The 14,964-nt window shown below is 37.6% G+C and overlaps 2 protein-coding genes across 2 annotated transcripts; both read right to left on the bottom strand.

Moving 5' to 3' along the window:
- Positions 1 to 3,737: 3,737 nt before the first annotated feature.
- Positions 3,738 to 4,670, bottom strand: LOC134496445 (olfactory receptor 9S13-like). Its single transcript, XM_063302173.1, has one exon. The coding sequence runs from the start codon at positions 4,668 to 4,670 to the stop codon at positions 3,738 to 3,740; it is 933 nt and encodes a 310-aa protein (XP_063158243.1).
- A 4,293-nt stretch (positions 4,671 to 8,963) lies between these two features.
- Positions 8,964 to 11,493, bottom strand: LOC134496444 (olfactory receptor 6Y1-like). The gene is made up of 2 exons (XM_063302172.1): positions 10,573 to 11,493; positions 8,964 to 9,019 (listed from the first exon to the last, which is right to left on the bottom strand). Exons 1-2 carry the CDS (start codon positions 11,489 to 11,491, stop codon positions 8,964 to 8,966), a joined length of 975 nt encoding a protein of 324 aa, XP_063158242.1. The 5' UTR covers positions 11,492 to 11,493.
- Between the last annotated feature and the right edge of the window lie 3,471 nt (positions 11,494 to 14,964).

The raw sequence follows: 14,964 nt of genomic DNA, 5'->3' as shown, positions 1-14,964 counted from the left end.
CAACCACACTGTGCCAGCTCCATCAACATCCTGGCCCCACTTCCTGGGGGAAAACCATGCCTTCATTGCTTTCCTGAAGGATAAAGGTATCTGTATCTCTGGGGGGAGACTGATCCATAAGGCAGGCACCATAACAGAGAAGTCATGCTTCCAATGCTCCACCAGGTGACATTATTCCACTGGGGATACTCAGAGCATGCCCATTCTGTCAGATCTAGTGGGTTGGAGAGAAACCACCAGGGATAGATGGTCCCCCAGTAACCTAGCCCCATGCCCTGTAGGGCTTTACAGATGATGAGCAGCACCTTGAGTTGCACCTCAAAATCTACTGGGAGCCAGTGCAACTTGCACAGCTATGGTGTTGCATGTCTGTACAGTAATGCACCCACTCCTGCTTCTGCCGCTGCAGTCTGGACTAATTGCAGCTTCCAAATGCTCTTCAGGGGCAGTCCCATGTAGAGCACATTGCAATAGTCCAATCAGGAGGTGATTAAGAAATGACAGCAAATTGCCCTGGGTGAGCAAAAAAAGGGGGGAAAAAGCTTTAGGGGCTATGTGCAGCCCTGGAAGTGTACACAAGCAGAAGTACATAATAACATGAAATGAAATGAAACAGTGTTTTTCTATTAGTGCAATGAAGTTGGTTCTTAACAGATGTTCTCTACAGAGAAGCTGATGCTGATAGAGAGCCAATGTTTATAGTGATTAAGATACTGGGCTCAGGCCTGGGAGACTCAGGTTCACATCCACCCTTAACCATGGAAGCTTACCCAGTGATTTGGAGCCACTCACTCTGCCTCAGCCCAACTCAGCTGTAGGATGAATATCAGGGAAGAAGCATTCTATATGCCACCTTGAGCTCCTCAAGTTAAGACAGGATCGATATTAGTCAATCACTCAATCAAACAAAATATAATGCATTTCACTTTGGCTGTAGAAGTCACTGGGAGCTCAAACATGTTGGGGAAAACGTAATAAGGTATAACTTAAAAAGGCAGGAAATAATTCAACAGAATTATTCTCTTATAGGCAGTGCCTGCTTTGCAGCCAAAATGAAATGGAAACATTGACTTTTCATATATCTTTGGTTATGTACAGCCAACATTTTTGATGCCAAAAGTGGAGTGCTGTTTGTGTTACTTTTAAACATAACATCCGTGCATTTTTTCCAGGTTTGAATGTGGGAGCATTTCAGGATTCTGCAAACTGAGATCCACTAGCTGAATGGTTAGCAAATGAATTATGTGCATAGAATCAAAACTGGATTGTAAAAGATATGCACAATTCAAGATATGATCCTTGTCCATTGGCTGTTGTTCTATGCCTCTGTGTTTATATACCCCATCATATGTACAGAATTGTCCTTTGGGTTTCAGAATTCTGTAGTGTTCCATACAGTAGTTTCTATAGTAGTTCTTGGAAAGTTACTCTAACCATTACCCTGATTCTATGCGCTGAATATTTTATGCTTCTATTGAATATATATACTGGTTGTATGCTCACTGAAACTTCTTATTCTTCCTCAGAATAATGCTCCCAGATAATGTCTGATACATAGATGCATCCATCTCTCAATACTGATGGGATAATTAGTCCACATGAAACCATAGTTGAGGCATTAATCCATATGTGTGGGTCTCTTTTTTATGGTGTTAATTGTGCTTGTTTATTTCTTTACTCATTTGCAATTTTATAGCCCACCAAAATAAAAAAGAGTTACTACACCTTAATTTAAATATCTACAACAACAATAAAGGGTTGAAGTGTCAGTGAAATAAAACTGTCTTCAACTATCTTTTAAATGTCATTAGGGAGGGGATCTTTATCAAAATTTTGGGGTAGAGAATTCCAAATTTGTGGACTGCCATGGAAAAGACTTGCCATTTTAGCCATATTCCACCTAACTTCTGATGGAAGGAGGACCCTAACAGAGCTCCTCAATTCTGACCCCCCACTGGACAGAAAGATTCATTACTGACAAGGTGCTACCTGATGTAACCAGCTGCTATGTCATATAAGATCTTGTGGGTTATCAGCAGCAGAATATGGCCTATAAACCTATTGGTAGTCAGTCCTGCAACTTCCTCTGAATAAAGAAAAGCAGAGCCTCAGAAGATTTATATTTCTTGCACCCAGGATCTTGTGGAATCACTGTATGCAGTCCTCTTCATACCTGGTTCCTAAGGATAAACAGCTTTAAGGGGGATTTAGATACTATTCAATAATATTTCAGCAGCAAAAAAAACATTACATTGTTTTTTATTATTTTATTGTTAGTGAAGCTTTTATTATTTTAATGATTTTTATGAAGTTTTATTATTATGAGACTTCTGGAATCTGGTGAAGTGAGTGATATACTATATTTTAACACATACATTCAAAGACAGTCACCCAGAGATGTACAGAGAGAGAGAGAGAACATTTATTGCCCATGACTGTCAAGTAGAGCCCCTTAAGATCTACTGATGTAAAAGAATGAAGAGAATATATCTACATCAGTGTGATGAAGAGGTTAAAGCATTGGATTAGGAAAGAGAAATCCAGTCCTCCCTTAGGCATGGAAGCCAGCTGGGTAACTTTGGGCCAGTAACTCTAGTTCAGCCCTAGACTGGGCAGTTGAAAAATAACTACTGTATCTACTCATGAGCAATGGACCAGTGTGGTAGATCACAGTCCCTAATCTTCAGCGAACAAGCCTTCATATTTCAGTGGATTGATTTGGGCTGATCTACTATATGTCTGTGTCTGTGCCTGTGCCTGTGTCTGTCTGTCTCTGTCTGTAGCTCTGTCAGTCTCTGTGTCTATATACACATATACATACACAGACTGACATGGGGTGCAGTGTGAAGAAAGTGCAGGGCAGGTCTCATATGAATTTTATTGTCTCCAGCCTCTCAAAATCTTAATCAATCATCAATAGAGAATGACATGAGGTATGGAGGAATGCTGTGTTATGATATGAAATGTGAACTTCTGATGGAAATGTGTAACAGAAGGCAATATATTCTCTATCTCAAATGTATACAGTTTATGGCTTTCACAAAAACCAAGTCATTTTTCAACTGCCCAGTCTAGGGCTGAAATAGATACAAACCACTGAACAGCAGAAACACACATTAAAAAAGCTAAGAAAATGCACCTATAATATTTACTTTCTGTATTTATTTTATATCAAAATTGAAGAACCGGCAAGCATCTGTTTGAAGAACTATTCAAGTGTCAGAAAATGACACTGGTTAGAAAGGGCATATTAAATATGCAGATGTTTCCAGAAGATCCTTTCATTATGCAAACTCCCTGCTTCATTCACAGAATTTAATGGGGAATGTAGACATTGTTCTATTTATTCAACTGTCATCTTTCACCTTTTTTTTTTTTTTTGTACAAACATTCCTCTAGGTAGGGAAAAGCAGAACTGTTCTACCCTGTCTTAATATTATTAAAGACAGCCTGTTATCAGGTTACCCATTTAAATGTAGCATATTGTTTGAAGTTAGAACACTTTTACACCTGGAGAACTGTTGCTGCTTGGCATATTAAAATTTCATTGAGGAAGCCTTATTTTCTCTATGTTTTTGAAATGTTGGCAAACATTACCTAATTAAGCATTCAATATCAAAATAGATTGTTTGTTGATAGTACATCATGAGGTATTCATTGATTTATCAAATCAGAACTGCCTTTATTTTAAAATATCTTGAACATCAGTGTAAATATTATATATTAATCAACAAAGTTTAGTGAAAAAAAGGAAATCCTTTTAGCTGCCTTCCCAAAGCATCTTTGACCTCCTTGTTTCTTAAACTATAGATTAGGGGGTTCAGCATAGGTACAACAATGGTATAGAAGACAGACACAACCTTGCCTTGATTAGGAAAAGACATGGCTCCAGGTTGACCATACATAAAGAAAGCTGTTCCAAAAAATAAGCTTACAACCATCATATGAGAAGTACAGGTTGAGAAGGCTTTGAATCTCCGTTCTGAAGAGGGCATATGAAGGACTGTAGCTACAATGCAACTGTATGAAACTATGACAATTGTAAATGTTGTCCCTATAATAGACCCACAGATGACTAAGAGCACAACCTCATTTATATAAGTGTCTGAGCGAGAAGCCTTCAGGACTGCTGGAACATCACAGAAGAACTGGTTGATCTTCCCTGATTCACAGTAGTACAAACTGAAGGTGAGACCAGTCTGTGTGCAACAATTTAGGAAACCAAAGCAATATGAAAGTGACACCAAAAATAAGCAGGTTTTCTTGGACATGGCAGCATGGTAAAGCAATGGGTTACAGATAGCAATGAATTGATCATATGCCATGCCAGCCAGGAGAAAAACCTCAGTGGTTGCAAGAAGAGAATAGAAGAACATCTGGGTTGCACATCCATTGTAAGAAATTATCTTACTCTCCATTGCTAAACCTGATATGGCTTTGGGAGTAATAACAGAAGAGTAGCATATATCAACAAAAGACAAATTCTTCAGGAAGAAGTACATAGGTGCGTGAAGATGGGAATCAGCATTTATGACTACAATCATACCAATATTTCCCAACAGAGTGATGATGTATATCAGTAAGAAAAGACTTAAGAGAGCTAACTGCATCTGTGGCTTGACATCAAATCCCAGCAAAATGAATTCAGTCATTTCAGTTTTGTTTTCCATGCCTCACTTATCTCAAGATACAAAGCCACAAAGAATCTTTTTGCTTGCAGACTGTACACAGGTGTGCTTATGTAGATTTTTCCAGAACTGGTACATATCAAAAACAGACCAAAGCAGTTACTTTTAAGAGCAAGGCATAGAATGTGTCATTAAATATTGCCCAAGAGATATGTTGTTCCTTAAATGGAAGGAAAGAAGCCAGAATATAGTAAATAGAAAGTAAAACATTGTCAATGAAGGAAATAAGTAACAACAACAACAACTGGTAAAGTGTAAGGGTTTGAACAGACTTACTTGTGTGCCTGAATGACCTTCAGTACACTCAGATATTAGTATTACTCTCTTATTTGTATTGTTTCTGCAGATACTCCATTTGGAATCCCTCAACAACAACAAAAAATAAAACAAAACTACTTAAATAATAAACAAATAATACATTTGTGGAAGTTTTCTTAGTGTGCCCATAAATACAATTTATCCCAGTTTGGTGGGTGGGTGGGTGGGGGGAATTAAATCCAGCCACACATTATTTCAAACAGAATCAAATTATATATATATATATATATATATATATATATATATATATATATATATATATATATATATATTGAAAGTTCTTGAGCAAAGACAAGCACATGCACTCAGAAGATAATGAATCTCAGTCCACTGCAGTACTCCGTTCTCTTCGTTAATATATCTGATATGAAGGACATCCTACCAGTATTCCCTATATAAAAAGTGTTACAGGAAAGAGCCAGCTAATTACAGGCCAGAGTGTCTATTGAACATCATTAGCAAATTATATGCCAGGTATCTATTCACCAAACTGCATACCTGGCTGGTAGATGAAGGAATAACTGATCACAAGCAACAGAGGTTCCAACCAGAATAATCTACTACAGACCATTGCTTAGTGCTACAACAATTGGCCAATCTATACACAAATCATTCTGATCTCACTTTATATGCAGCCCTTATTGAGTTTAAAGCAGCATTCAATAAATTTTCTAGGATAAGATTCTGAGACATTTTGAATAGATCTTCTATAGATAAGTGATTCTTGCTGTTAATTCTTAAGTATTTATATAGGCCATGACAGGAGAAAGGACACACTCAATGCAATCCAATTCCAGAAAGAAATAGAGTTGCATCATGCAGCCAAAAAGGAGATTAGATTGCCAATAAGAAGTTTACTACTGTCTTGGGCAGGGTGACAGGAAGAGGGAGAAGAAGAGAGAGAGAAAGAGAAGGGGAGGAGAAGAAAGAATAATGAGAAAACACAGGGTTCGTTCCCAGAGTGAAATAAATAAATTGAGTGAATCCCTTATTTAAAAGTAATTATTAAATGCTGACATAAAATTAATTTTGCACTTAGACAGGTCTCAGTCATTTTCATCAACAGCTTAAATCTCTATACAAAGGAACTCAAAACCGATTTATTTATTTATCTATTTATCTATCTGTCTGTCTGTCTGTCTGTCTGTTTGTTTGTTTGTTTGTTTATTTATTTATTTATTTATTTATTTATTTATTTATTTCCTTATACTGCCTCTAAGATCAAATGCTTTAATTCTGCATCCAGGTAAGACATGCATCTTATCTTATACTGCAGACTTCCAGAATATATAAGAGAAAATTCTATTTTCTAAATGTAGGCAACAGAAATGTATTTGCTCTCTGGGGAATTAAGTAAAAAAAAAAGAATTCCAAATACTTTAATCTGTGAAGGAATTACACATCCATTAAATTTTAAGCATTCTTTTGATTTGGGTTTGGGACATTGTCATATCACTGTTTATATTTTATTGTTCAATATTGATAGGAACTTCCTATGTGTTTGACCTCAAATCCATATAATGACAGCCTGCCAACAGTAAACTAATCTAGACACTGATCGTCATTATATCCTACCTTTCCTACAGGAATTCAAGGCAATATACACAGTACTTCTCTGTTGTTGTTGTTGTTTTATTTTTCCAAAACAATCTCACAGGAAGGCCAGGCAAAGATATATTCATTCACTGGCCCAAATCATCTAGTGAGGGGCTGTTCCATGTCTTCATCCAACATTTTAACTTCTGCCCCACGCTGGTTGTATGATATCCTCATATTACCTATAGGCACATGGGTTAAGTGACATGATGCATGATTGGATATGCATTGAACATTTGCAACTGTTTAATTCACACATCACTGAGCTACTTTCAAAGGCCTAAAACAGTGATCTGTTATGGCCAGAGTACAGCCTTCCCTTTGTGATCAACAGGAAGGAAGTGACTGGAAAAAAAGGATAGAAGGCAGAAAAGAGGAGGGAAAAAAGATGGCAGAAATAAGGAGAGTGGGGAAATGAACAGCAAAGATTGAGGGGAACAGAGATAGAGGTTAACACACCATTTCTTTTTTAATCTATCTCTTTCTACTGCTGGTTTCAGCCCTGCCCATCACTGGTAACAGATTACTAGAGAGGGATTAACCTACAGCCACACTAACCTACACTGTGGCCATATTATTTACTGATTGTAAATAATCAGTCAAGACAACCCTGCAATAAGTCAGGCCAAAGGAAAACAACAGTCTAGACAATATGATACAATAACCTACCAAAACTGCACAGGATGCACTGCAAATTTGTTTTGTAAGGGTATTTCTGGTGGAGATGTGTGAGAGAATTTTAGAAACATGTCAAAAAAAAAGCATCCTGTTGCTGGCAGAAACATACATTTTAATTGCTCTATGGTAAAGACAGGGCCACTCTGATTTTGCTTCTTACAATGCTTAAAACGTGTGTGTGTTTTAAAATATATTTTTTTTGTGTGTTTTTGTGTTTTACCAGTTATGTTTGAATTCCCCTGAGACTGACTTTGGCAGGATCCAAATACCATAAACAAACAAGTAGCCTTTGTCCTCACTCTCACAATATAATTAATTTGTCTGTATGTTTAATTGCAGTGGTATCTTACATTATTCCAAGCAACTCAAGGTTCATGACTGGGTTGACATTTCAGTCTGGATTGTTCTTATCTTGCCTAAACCTCAGCAGTGTTACCTCTCACAAGTCCTTATGCCACATATAATTAAAGTGTGTATGTGTATGTTTGTGTGTGTTGATGAGTATCAGTGCATCAGTTTGATGTTCTGTATGGCTGGACTCTGAAGTGTGGAAACATTTGAAATCAGCAACATTTCCATTCAAAGAATTATAACTGCAATAAGCAAGTGAGCAAGAAAATCATAGATCGGGATTTTTAACATAGGAGGACATAGGAACAACTCAAAGTGAGACAGAAATGGGAAGATGGATCAGAACATTTTCCAACAGTTGCATGCACTTATACATGCTGTAGGTCTGTTCTGTAAGTCTGATTTGTCCTTAATTGAAGAGTACTGTGAGTATGAACATTTGTATTGAATACTACATATTATATGTATTTTTGAAAGTACTTTTTTTGACTGAAGGATCCTTGAATTCCCCTTTTCTTTGACTTTGATCCAGGTCCATGCTTTTGTTCCTTACTTCTATGCCATCAATATATGGATGTCCATATGTGGGGAGGTTGTGTCAGGCTAAATAATTATCTTTGCATCATACAGATGCACTTGAGAGGTTCTTTTCTAAAAGAACGAATTGAATCACAGAAAACTTTCATTATTTTATTGGTTGTCAATAAAATAAGTAAACAGTAAAGAAAAAAATAGGTAGAGTATTGCTACAAATATGAGACGAGGAAGGGGAGGAGAAGGGGAGGAAGGAGAGGAAGAGAGTCCATTTTCGGCATTGGAAGTATAAGAGAATTTTTATCATTGTATATGCAAAATGGAAAAAAGGAAAGGGAGAAAAAAAACATGAAAACATAAAACTCTTACATACTGATCAAAATTAGGCTTATATATAAATTCACATCCTGTAATACAACTAATTGTTTTAACATTTAAATGAGTTTATTTAATCATTAAGAGGAAAAAAAATAAAATTAAGGGAATAAACTACTATATGGTATGCAAATTATAAAATAGTCTTCCAGTTGGGATTCCTGGGAATAAAGGGACAAGAGTTGGAAGAAAGAACAAGTTGTAACTTCATCAGACGATTTAAGGATATGTGCAGTACATACATATAATATAAATTCCTGGGGGCAATATTTTAGTATATCCTATTGTGTTCCAAATCCCATGCTATGAATTGAAGCTGGGCTTTTCCTCAGAACCCAAGATTTGGCAAAGCATAGTCATGTATTGGCTTAAGCAGATATATTGTTAGAAGGTCTAGCCCCTTTAAAATCCTGTATATCAACATCACCCCAGGTAGATGATTTTACTGGAATCAAAACCAAGGGTTGCAGCCTTCCCCCCTCTGTTATGACATATGTTGGATATGCAAAAGCCAAATAAACCATAAAACAATGTCTGTGGACAATTTGTAAAATTCCATTAGCAGAACCACCCACTGATGTGCAGTTGGAAATCCAAGTAATGTTTTCATCCTTCCTTTGTTCCCTTTTTCATGACCTTTCCTCAAAATACTAGTATGCATTTTCTTACCCTCTACAATTATGCAAGATAGATTTGCTGGTGTCCCATATGATAAATGCCTTATATTGACTCAGGTAGTGAGACATGTACTATTGTAGTGTTCTCTCTACAGGGACTCCCAACATTTAATCATAACACATATTCAAAGCAAATACCGAGGCAGACCAAATACTTGTTACTTCAACCTCCTTTTATCAGATTTCAACCAGATACCATTAATAAAGAAGCAAAATTGCTTCTAGAACAATGGCTATTTGGAAACAAATGTTATCAATGGAGCTTTGTATGTGCCTATTATGCCTTTCCTTTCCTTTCCTTTCCTTTCCTTTCCTTTCCTTTCCTTTCCTTTCCTTTCCTTTCTTATCTTTGCTCATATTAAATAAACCAATTTATAGTTTAATGTTAGTAATGGACATTCTTAATTTATGATACTTTATATTCCAGGTTTACTGCTTCTAATATTTGTTTTGCTTTATTTGTTTTACCATCTGTTAGAGTTGCTGGAAGTTGGGTGGTATATACATTTAATAAATTATTATTATTATTATTATTATTATTATTATTATTATTATTATTATTATTATTATTGTCATATCATGACCTAATATTAGCAATAAGTACTATTTTTATACTTAGATCTTAAGGTTATTTATAGTTTTGTGTTAATGGTCTTTAAAACCTTGATATCAGTCTATAATTTTCTATCTTAAATTCTAATTTGTGTAATTTCATGTAGCCCTCTTATGGTACTAGTGAATTCTTTATGTTATGAAATCTATGATAAAATCACAATATAGCGGGTTTTTTTAAAAAAAATGAAGACTATTTAATCTATTTTGTTTTATCTCATTTATTTAAAGTGATTTCATTTTATTGTTTATACTATACACCATATTTTAGTCCTTTTAATATGAATAGAAAGAACAATTATTATAGTTAGATCTTGGTGTTAAAAAGTTCAAATGTTCTGTTAGTAACTCCTATAACTGCATCATTGATATCTTATTCTATACCTTAAATTATTATTCTTGGTTCATTATAATTCTATATATTTCACACTGATGTATGACCAAAATAAAGACTGATTTACTGAATCTTTTCTGCAATCTTAAGAGTGCTAATATCCACTGCATGTGTATTAATTTGCATTTCTAAAAAAGGTATATAATTCAGAAGACCATCCACAAACATTAGTGAATTTTCCAAAAGAAAATTAACATCTGAAATAAAACAGTGGAAGGATAAGATGATAGTACAGTGTAAATTAAGTGACAGTGACCGCAAATGTATTTCAACCTAAAACTTTGTCTGTATTTGTAGAATTATTCTGTTTCCAGTCATATGAAATAACTACTTTGCCTAAGTATTTAGCCTGAAAATGTCTTCCTCAAAGCATATTTTACTTCTTTATTTCTGAGACAATATATTAGAGGGTTCAAAAGAGGAACTATCACAGTGTAGAGCACTGACACAACTTTGTTTGAGTTGTAGGCATACATAGCTTTGGGCCGTGCATAGGTGAAGAGTGTGGTGGAGTAAAACAGCACCACTACTGTGAGGTGGGAACTGCATGTAGAGAAAGCCTTCTTTCTTCCCTGAGCTGAAGGAATCTTCAGTACTGTTGAGATGATATAGATGTATGATGTAACAACCAGACAGAGGGGAACCATGATAACCATTAGAGCCAGGATAAAATCTACCAGTTCAGCTGTGGAAGAATCAGTGCAAGAGACATTCAAGAGGGGTGAAATGTCACAGAAATAATGATTGATCTTGTAAGTGCTACAGTATTTCAGTTGGCCAATAAAGCTAAGTTTGATCATGGAGGTGAGTAAACCACATATCCAGCAACCTGTGGAAAGCTGAGCACAGAAATTATTGCTCATGAGAACTGAGTAACGAAGTGGGTAGCATATAGCTAAGTACCGGTCATAAGCCATCACAGCTAGAAGAATATATTCACTGCACACAAAAGTAACAAAAAAATATAGCTGTGTTAGGCAGCCTTCAAAGGAAATATGCTTGTCTTGTGATAGAAAATCTCCCAACATTTTAGGGACAATAACTGTGACATACCAGACTTCAAGGAAGGAGAGGTTGCACAGGAAGAAGTACATGGGTTTATGAAGGTTATTATTGACCCAAATGACTACAATGATTATCAAATTCTCCATCAGGATCATCAAATATGCAAAGAGGAAGAGGACAAAGAGGAGAACCTGAAGCTCTGCACGGGTAGAGAATCCCAAAAGGATGAAGTAGCTGACATTTGTCTGGTTGGCTTCTTCCATTCTGGGTAGGGTCTGTGATTAACAGGAACAAAAGAAAAAAGATATAATACAACATACATTAACCTATGACCCCTTATATTTCTTTCCCATTTTTGAAGTGCAAGACCAAAAATATCTATATATGAGAAATATAATTCATTCTTGCAGTGCAAAATCTTTTATTTAAAAAAAGGAGGGAAATTATACCTTATCATTCTGACTGCATATTCAAAATGGATTCCTAGCAAATTTATGCTACAGTCCTAAAATAGGCAGATTGAGCTGTACCAGATGCAAGGGCTTCAGCTGGATTCAGGCAATGGTATTTAAATTATTTGTAACGTGTCTATGTATGTGAGAGACAGATATATGAAATCACAGGATGGATTGCCCTAGGAATTATAGTTTTATCCTGGAATACTGTTGTTGTTTATTCGTTTAGTCGCTTCCAACTCTTCGTGACTTCATGGACCAGCCCACACCAGAGCTTCCTGTCGGTCGTCAACACCCCCAGCTCCCCCAGGGATGAGTCCATCACCTCTAGAATATCATCCATCCACCTTGCCCTTGGTCGGCCCCTCTTCCTTTTGCCTTCCACTCTCCCTAGCATCAACATCTTCTCCAGGCTGTCCTGTCTTTTCATGATGTGGCCAAAGTATTTCAGTTTTGCCTTTAATATCATTCCCTCAAGTGAGCAGTCTGGCTTGATTTCCTGGAGGATGGACTGGTTTCATCTTCTGGCAGTTCAAGGCACTCTCAGGATTTTCCTCCAACACCACAGTTCCAAAGCATCGATCTTCCTTCTCTCAGCCTTCCTTATGGTCCAGCTCTCGCAGCCATATGTTACTACGGGGAACACCATTGCTTTAACTATGCAGACCTTTGTTGTCAGTGTGATGTCTCTGCTCTTAGCTATTTTATCGAGATTTGTCATTGCTCTTCTCCCAAGGATTAAGTGTCTTCTGATTTCCTGACTGCAGTCAGCAGTTGCAGTAATCTTTGCACCTAGAAATACAAAGTCTTTCACTGCCTCTACATTTTCTCCCTCTATTTGCCAGTTATCAATCAAGCTGGTTGCCATAACCTTGGTTTTTTTGAGGTTTAGCTGCAAGCCAGCTTTTGCACTTTCTTCTTTCACCTTCATCATAAGGCTCCTCAGTTCCTCTTCGCTTTCAGCCATCAAAGTGGTATCATCTCCATATCTGAGATTGTTAATGTTTCTTCCAGCAATTTTAACTCCAGCCTTGGATTCCTCAAGCCCAGCATGTCACATGATGTGTTCTGCATACAAGTTGAATAGGTAGGGTGAGAATATACAGCCCTGCCGTACTCCTTTCCCAACCTTAAACCAGTCCGTTGTTCCGTGGTCTGTTCTTACTGTTGCTACTTGGTCATTATACAGATTCTTCAGGAGGCATACTGAATACTGAAATACTAGGTAAAGTTAATTAAAAGTGATATAATGCTCTCCCAAGCCAAGCTGACACCATGTTTCAGCTTCCATGCAACACTGCATGAAGGATCTGGTTGCAATTCAGTGCTTTCAGTTGTCCCATTATGTACCTGTAAAACCAAAAGGAATTCTAATGCTACATGTTTTTTCCCCCTTTTTCTGGGAACTGATCTATATCAATGTTCCCCTTGTGATATATCATTCCACGTTTTCATAGACTTCTTTCCTTTAGAACTCCTTAAGAATACTATAGCATCAGTTTCTTTTCTATATACCAAAACTGCCTATATGTTATATTGTCTATTCAACTGAATGTCACACACAAAGTTGTAGAAGAAATAAATAAGGATATTCACCTCACATTTGTCCAGGTTAATTTTTTTCTTTTCTTTTTTCCGCTGTCGTTTTATTGAGATTCCTATTCCTATTCCAATACTGCTCTTTATTTTCTCATCTCTCCAGCTTGGGACTAGCCTTGAAAATTGTTACAATTCTCCAAAGGATTGCAGCATCAGAAGATATGTTAATCCCTTCCTCCCATCAGAGTATATGTTCTTTATACTCCCTAATTGAGCAAAGAGATCACAGCTAAAAGCTGTTTTAGGAGAAAGGACAAATTAAAAGTAGGAAATAGAATGCTATCAGGAGAGAGATGGATAATACACTGACAAAAGGAGGGAGGAGGAGGAATTATTATGTGTATGAACACATAATACACAAAGCTTTTTAATTTTCAACATTTCAAAATAAATAAACACACTAATTTAAAATAAATGAATTACAGTAGGGAGCTTAAACAGGGCATCTAGGAGCCAAATTACTGACAGATTCTTGAAACCGCTGGTGCCTAAAATACTCACTTTCTTCTGCATTCCATATTCATAATTCTTAGAGTACAAAACAAAGATTTACAGCTAGTTGCCTACCAACAGTACTTGTTTTAGGCTGTTACTTCATTCTCAATAGTTCCTTTGGTATCTATACCATATGTATAGATTTCAGGCCAGGATATGGGACAGAAACTGCATTGGTAGCACTTATGGATGATCTCTGGTGGGAGTCGGATGGAGGCAGTGCATTCATCCTTGCTCTCCTTGACCTCTCAGCGGCTTTTGATACCATTGACCATGGTGTCCTTTTGGGACGGCTCAGGGAGTTGGGGGTGGGCGGCGTAGTTCTGCGCTGGTTCACCTCCTTCCTCCAGGGCCGGTCCCAGTCATTGGTGATAAGAAAGGAGAGATCCAACCCTCGACCCCTCCATTGTGGGGTGCCGCGGGGTTTGGTTCTCTCTCCTTTCTTGTTTAACATCTACATGAAACCACTGAGTGAGATCATCCGTGACCACGGGTTGAGGTATCATCAGTATGCTGATGATACCCAATTATACATCTCTATCCCGGGTGAGGTAAGTGATGCAGTGACTGCCCTTTCTCAGTGCCTGGGGGCTGTGGGGGTCTGGATGGTGAACAACAGGCTTCAACTGAACCCTGGTAAGATGGAGTGGCTGTGGGTTGATAGGGCTTCATCTTCCAGCAAACTGTCATCTTTAGTTCTGGATGGGGTGGCACTGCCCCAGACAGACTCAATACATAATCTGGGCATTCTCCTGGACTCACGACTCCTGCTCAAAGAGCAGGTGGCAGTCGTGGCCAGGAGGACCTTTGCGCAACTTCGGGTTGTGCACCAGTTATGCCTGTTCCTGGATCATGAAGTCCTCCGAACAGTCAGTCATGCCCTGGTTATCTCCCATATAGACTACTGCAATGCGCTCTACATGGGGCTACCTCTGAAGAGTATCTGGAAGCTTTAGCTGATCCAAAATGCAGCCGCATGGGCTATTTTTGGTACACCTAGGTGGGCACATATAACACTGTTGTTGCACGAGCTGCACTGGGTGCTAGTTTGCTTCTGGATCCAATTCAAGGTGTTGGTTATTACCTTTAAAGCCCTACTTGGCATGGGGCCAGGTTACCCGAGGGACCGTCTCATCCCCATTACATCGGCCCGCCCCACCCGATCATCCAGAGAGGACATGTTACGG

This window comes from Candoia aspera, chromosome 4 (assembly GCF_035149785.1).
Source record: "Candoia aspera isolate rCanAsp1 chromosome 4, rCanAsp1.hap2, whole genome shotgun sequence".
NCBI lineage: Eukaryota > Metazoa > Chordata > Lepidosauria > Squamata > Boidae > Candoia > Candoia aspera.
This window is presented reverse-complemented; position numbering and strand designations above follow the sequence as displayed.

Coding starts and splice junctions, on each gene's coding strand:
- LOC134496445 (XM_063302173.1), bottom strand. CDS start 4,670: ATGGAAAACAAAACTGAAATGACTGAATTCATTTTGCTGGGATTTGAT.
- LOC134496444 (XM_063302172.1), bottom strand. CDS start 11,491: ATGGAAGAAGCCAACCAGACAAATGTCAGCTACTTCATCCTTTTGGGA. Junction 9,020..10,572: donor TTTGAGGAAGACATTTTCAG/GCTAAATACTTA, acceptor GTCATAACAGAG/GGGGGAAGGCTGCAACCCTT.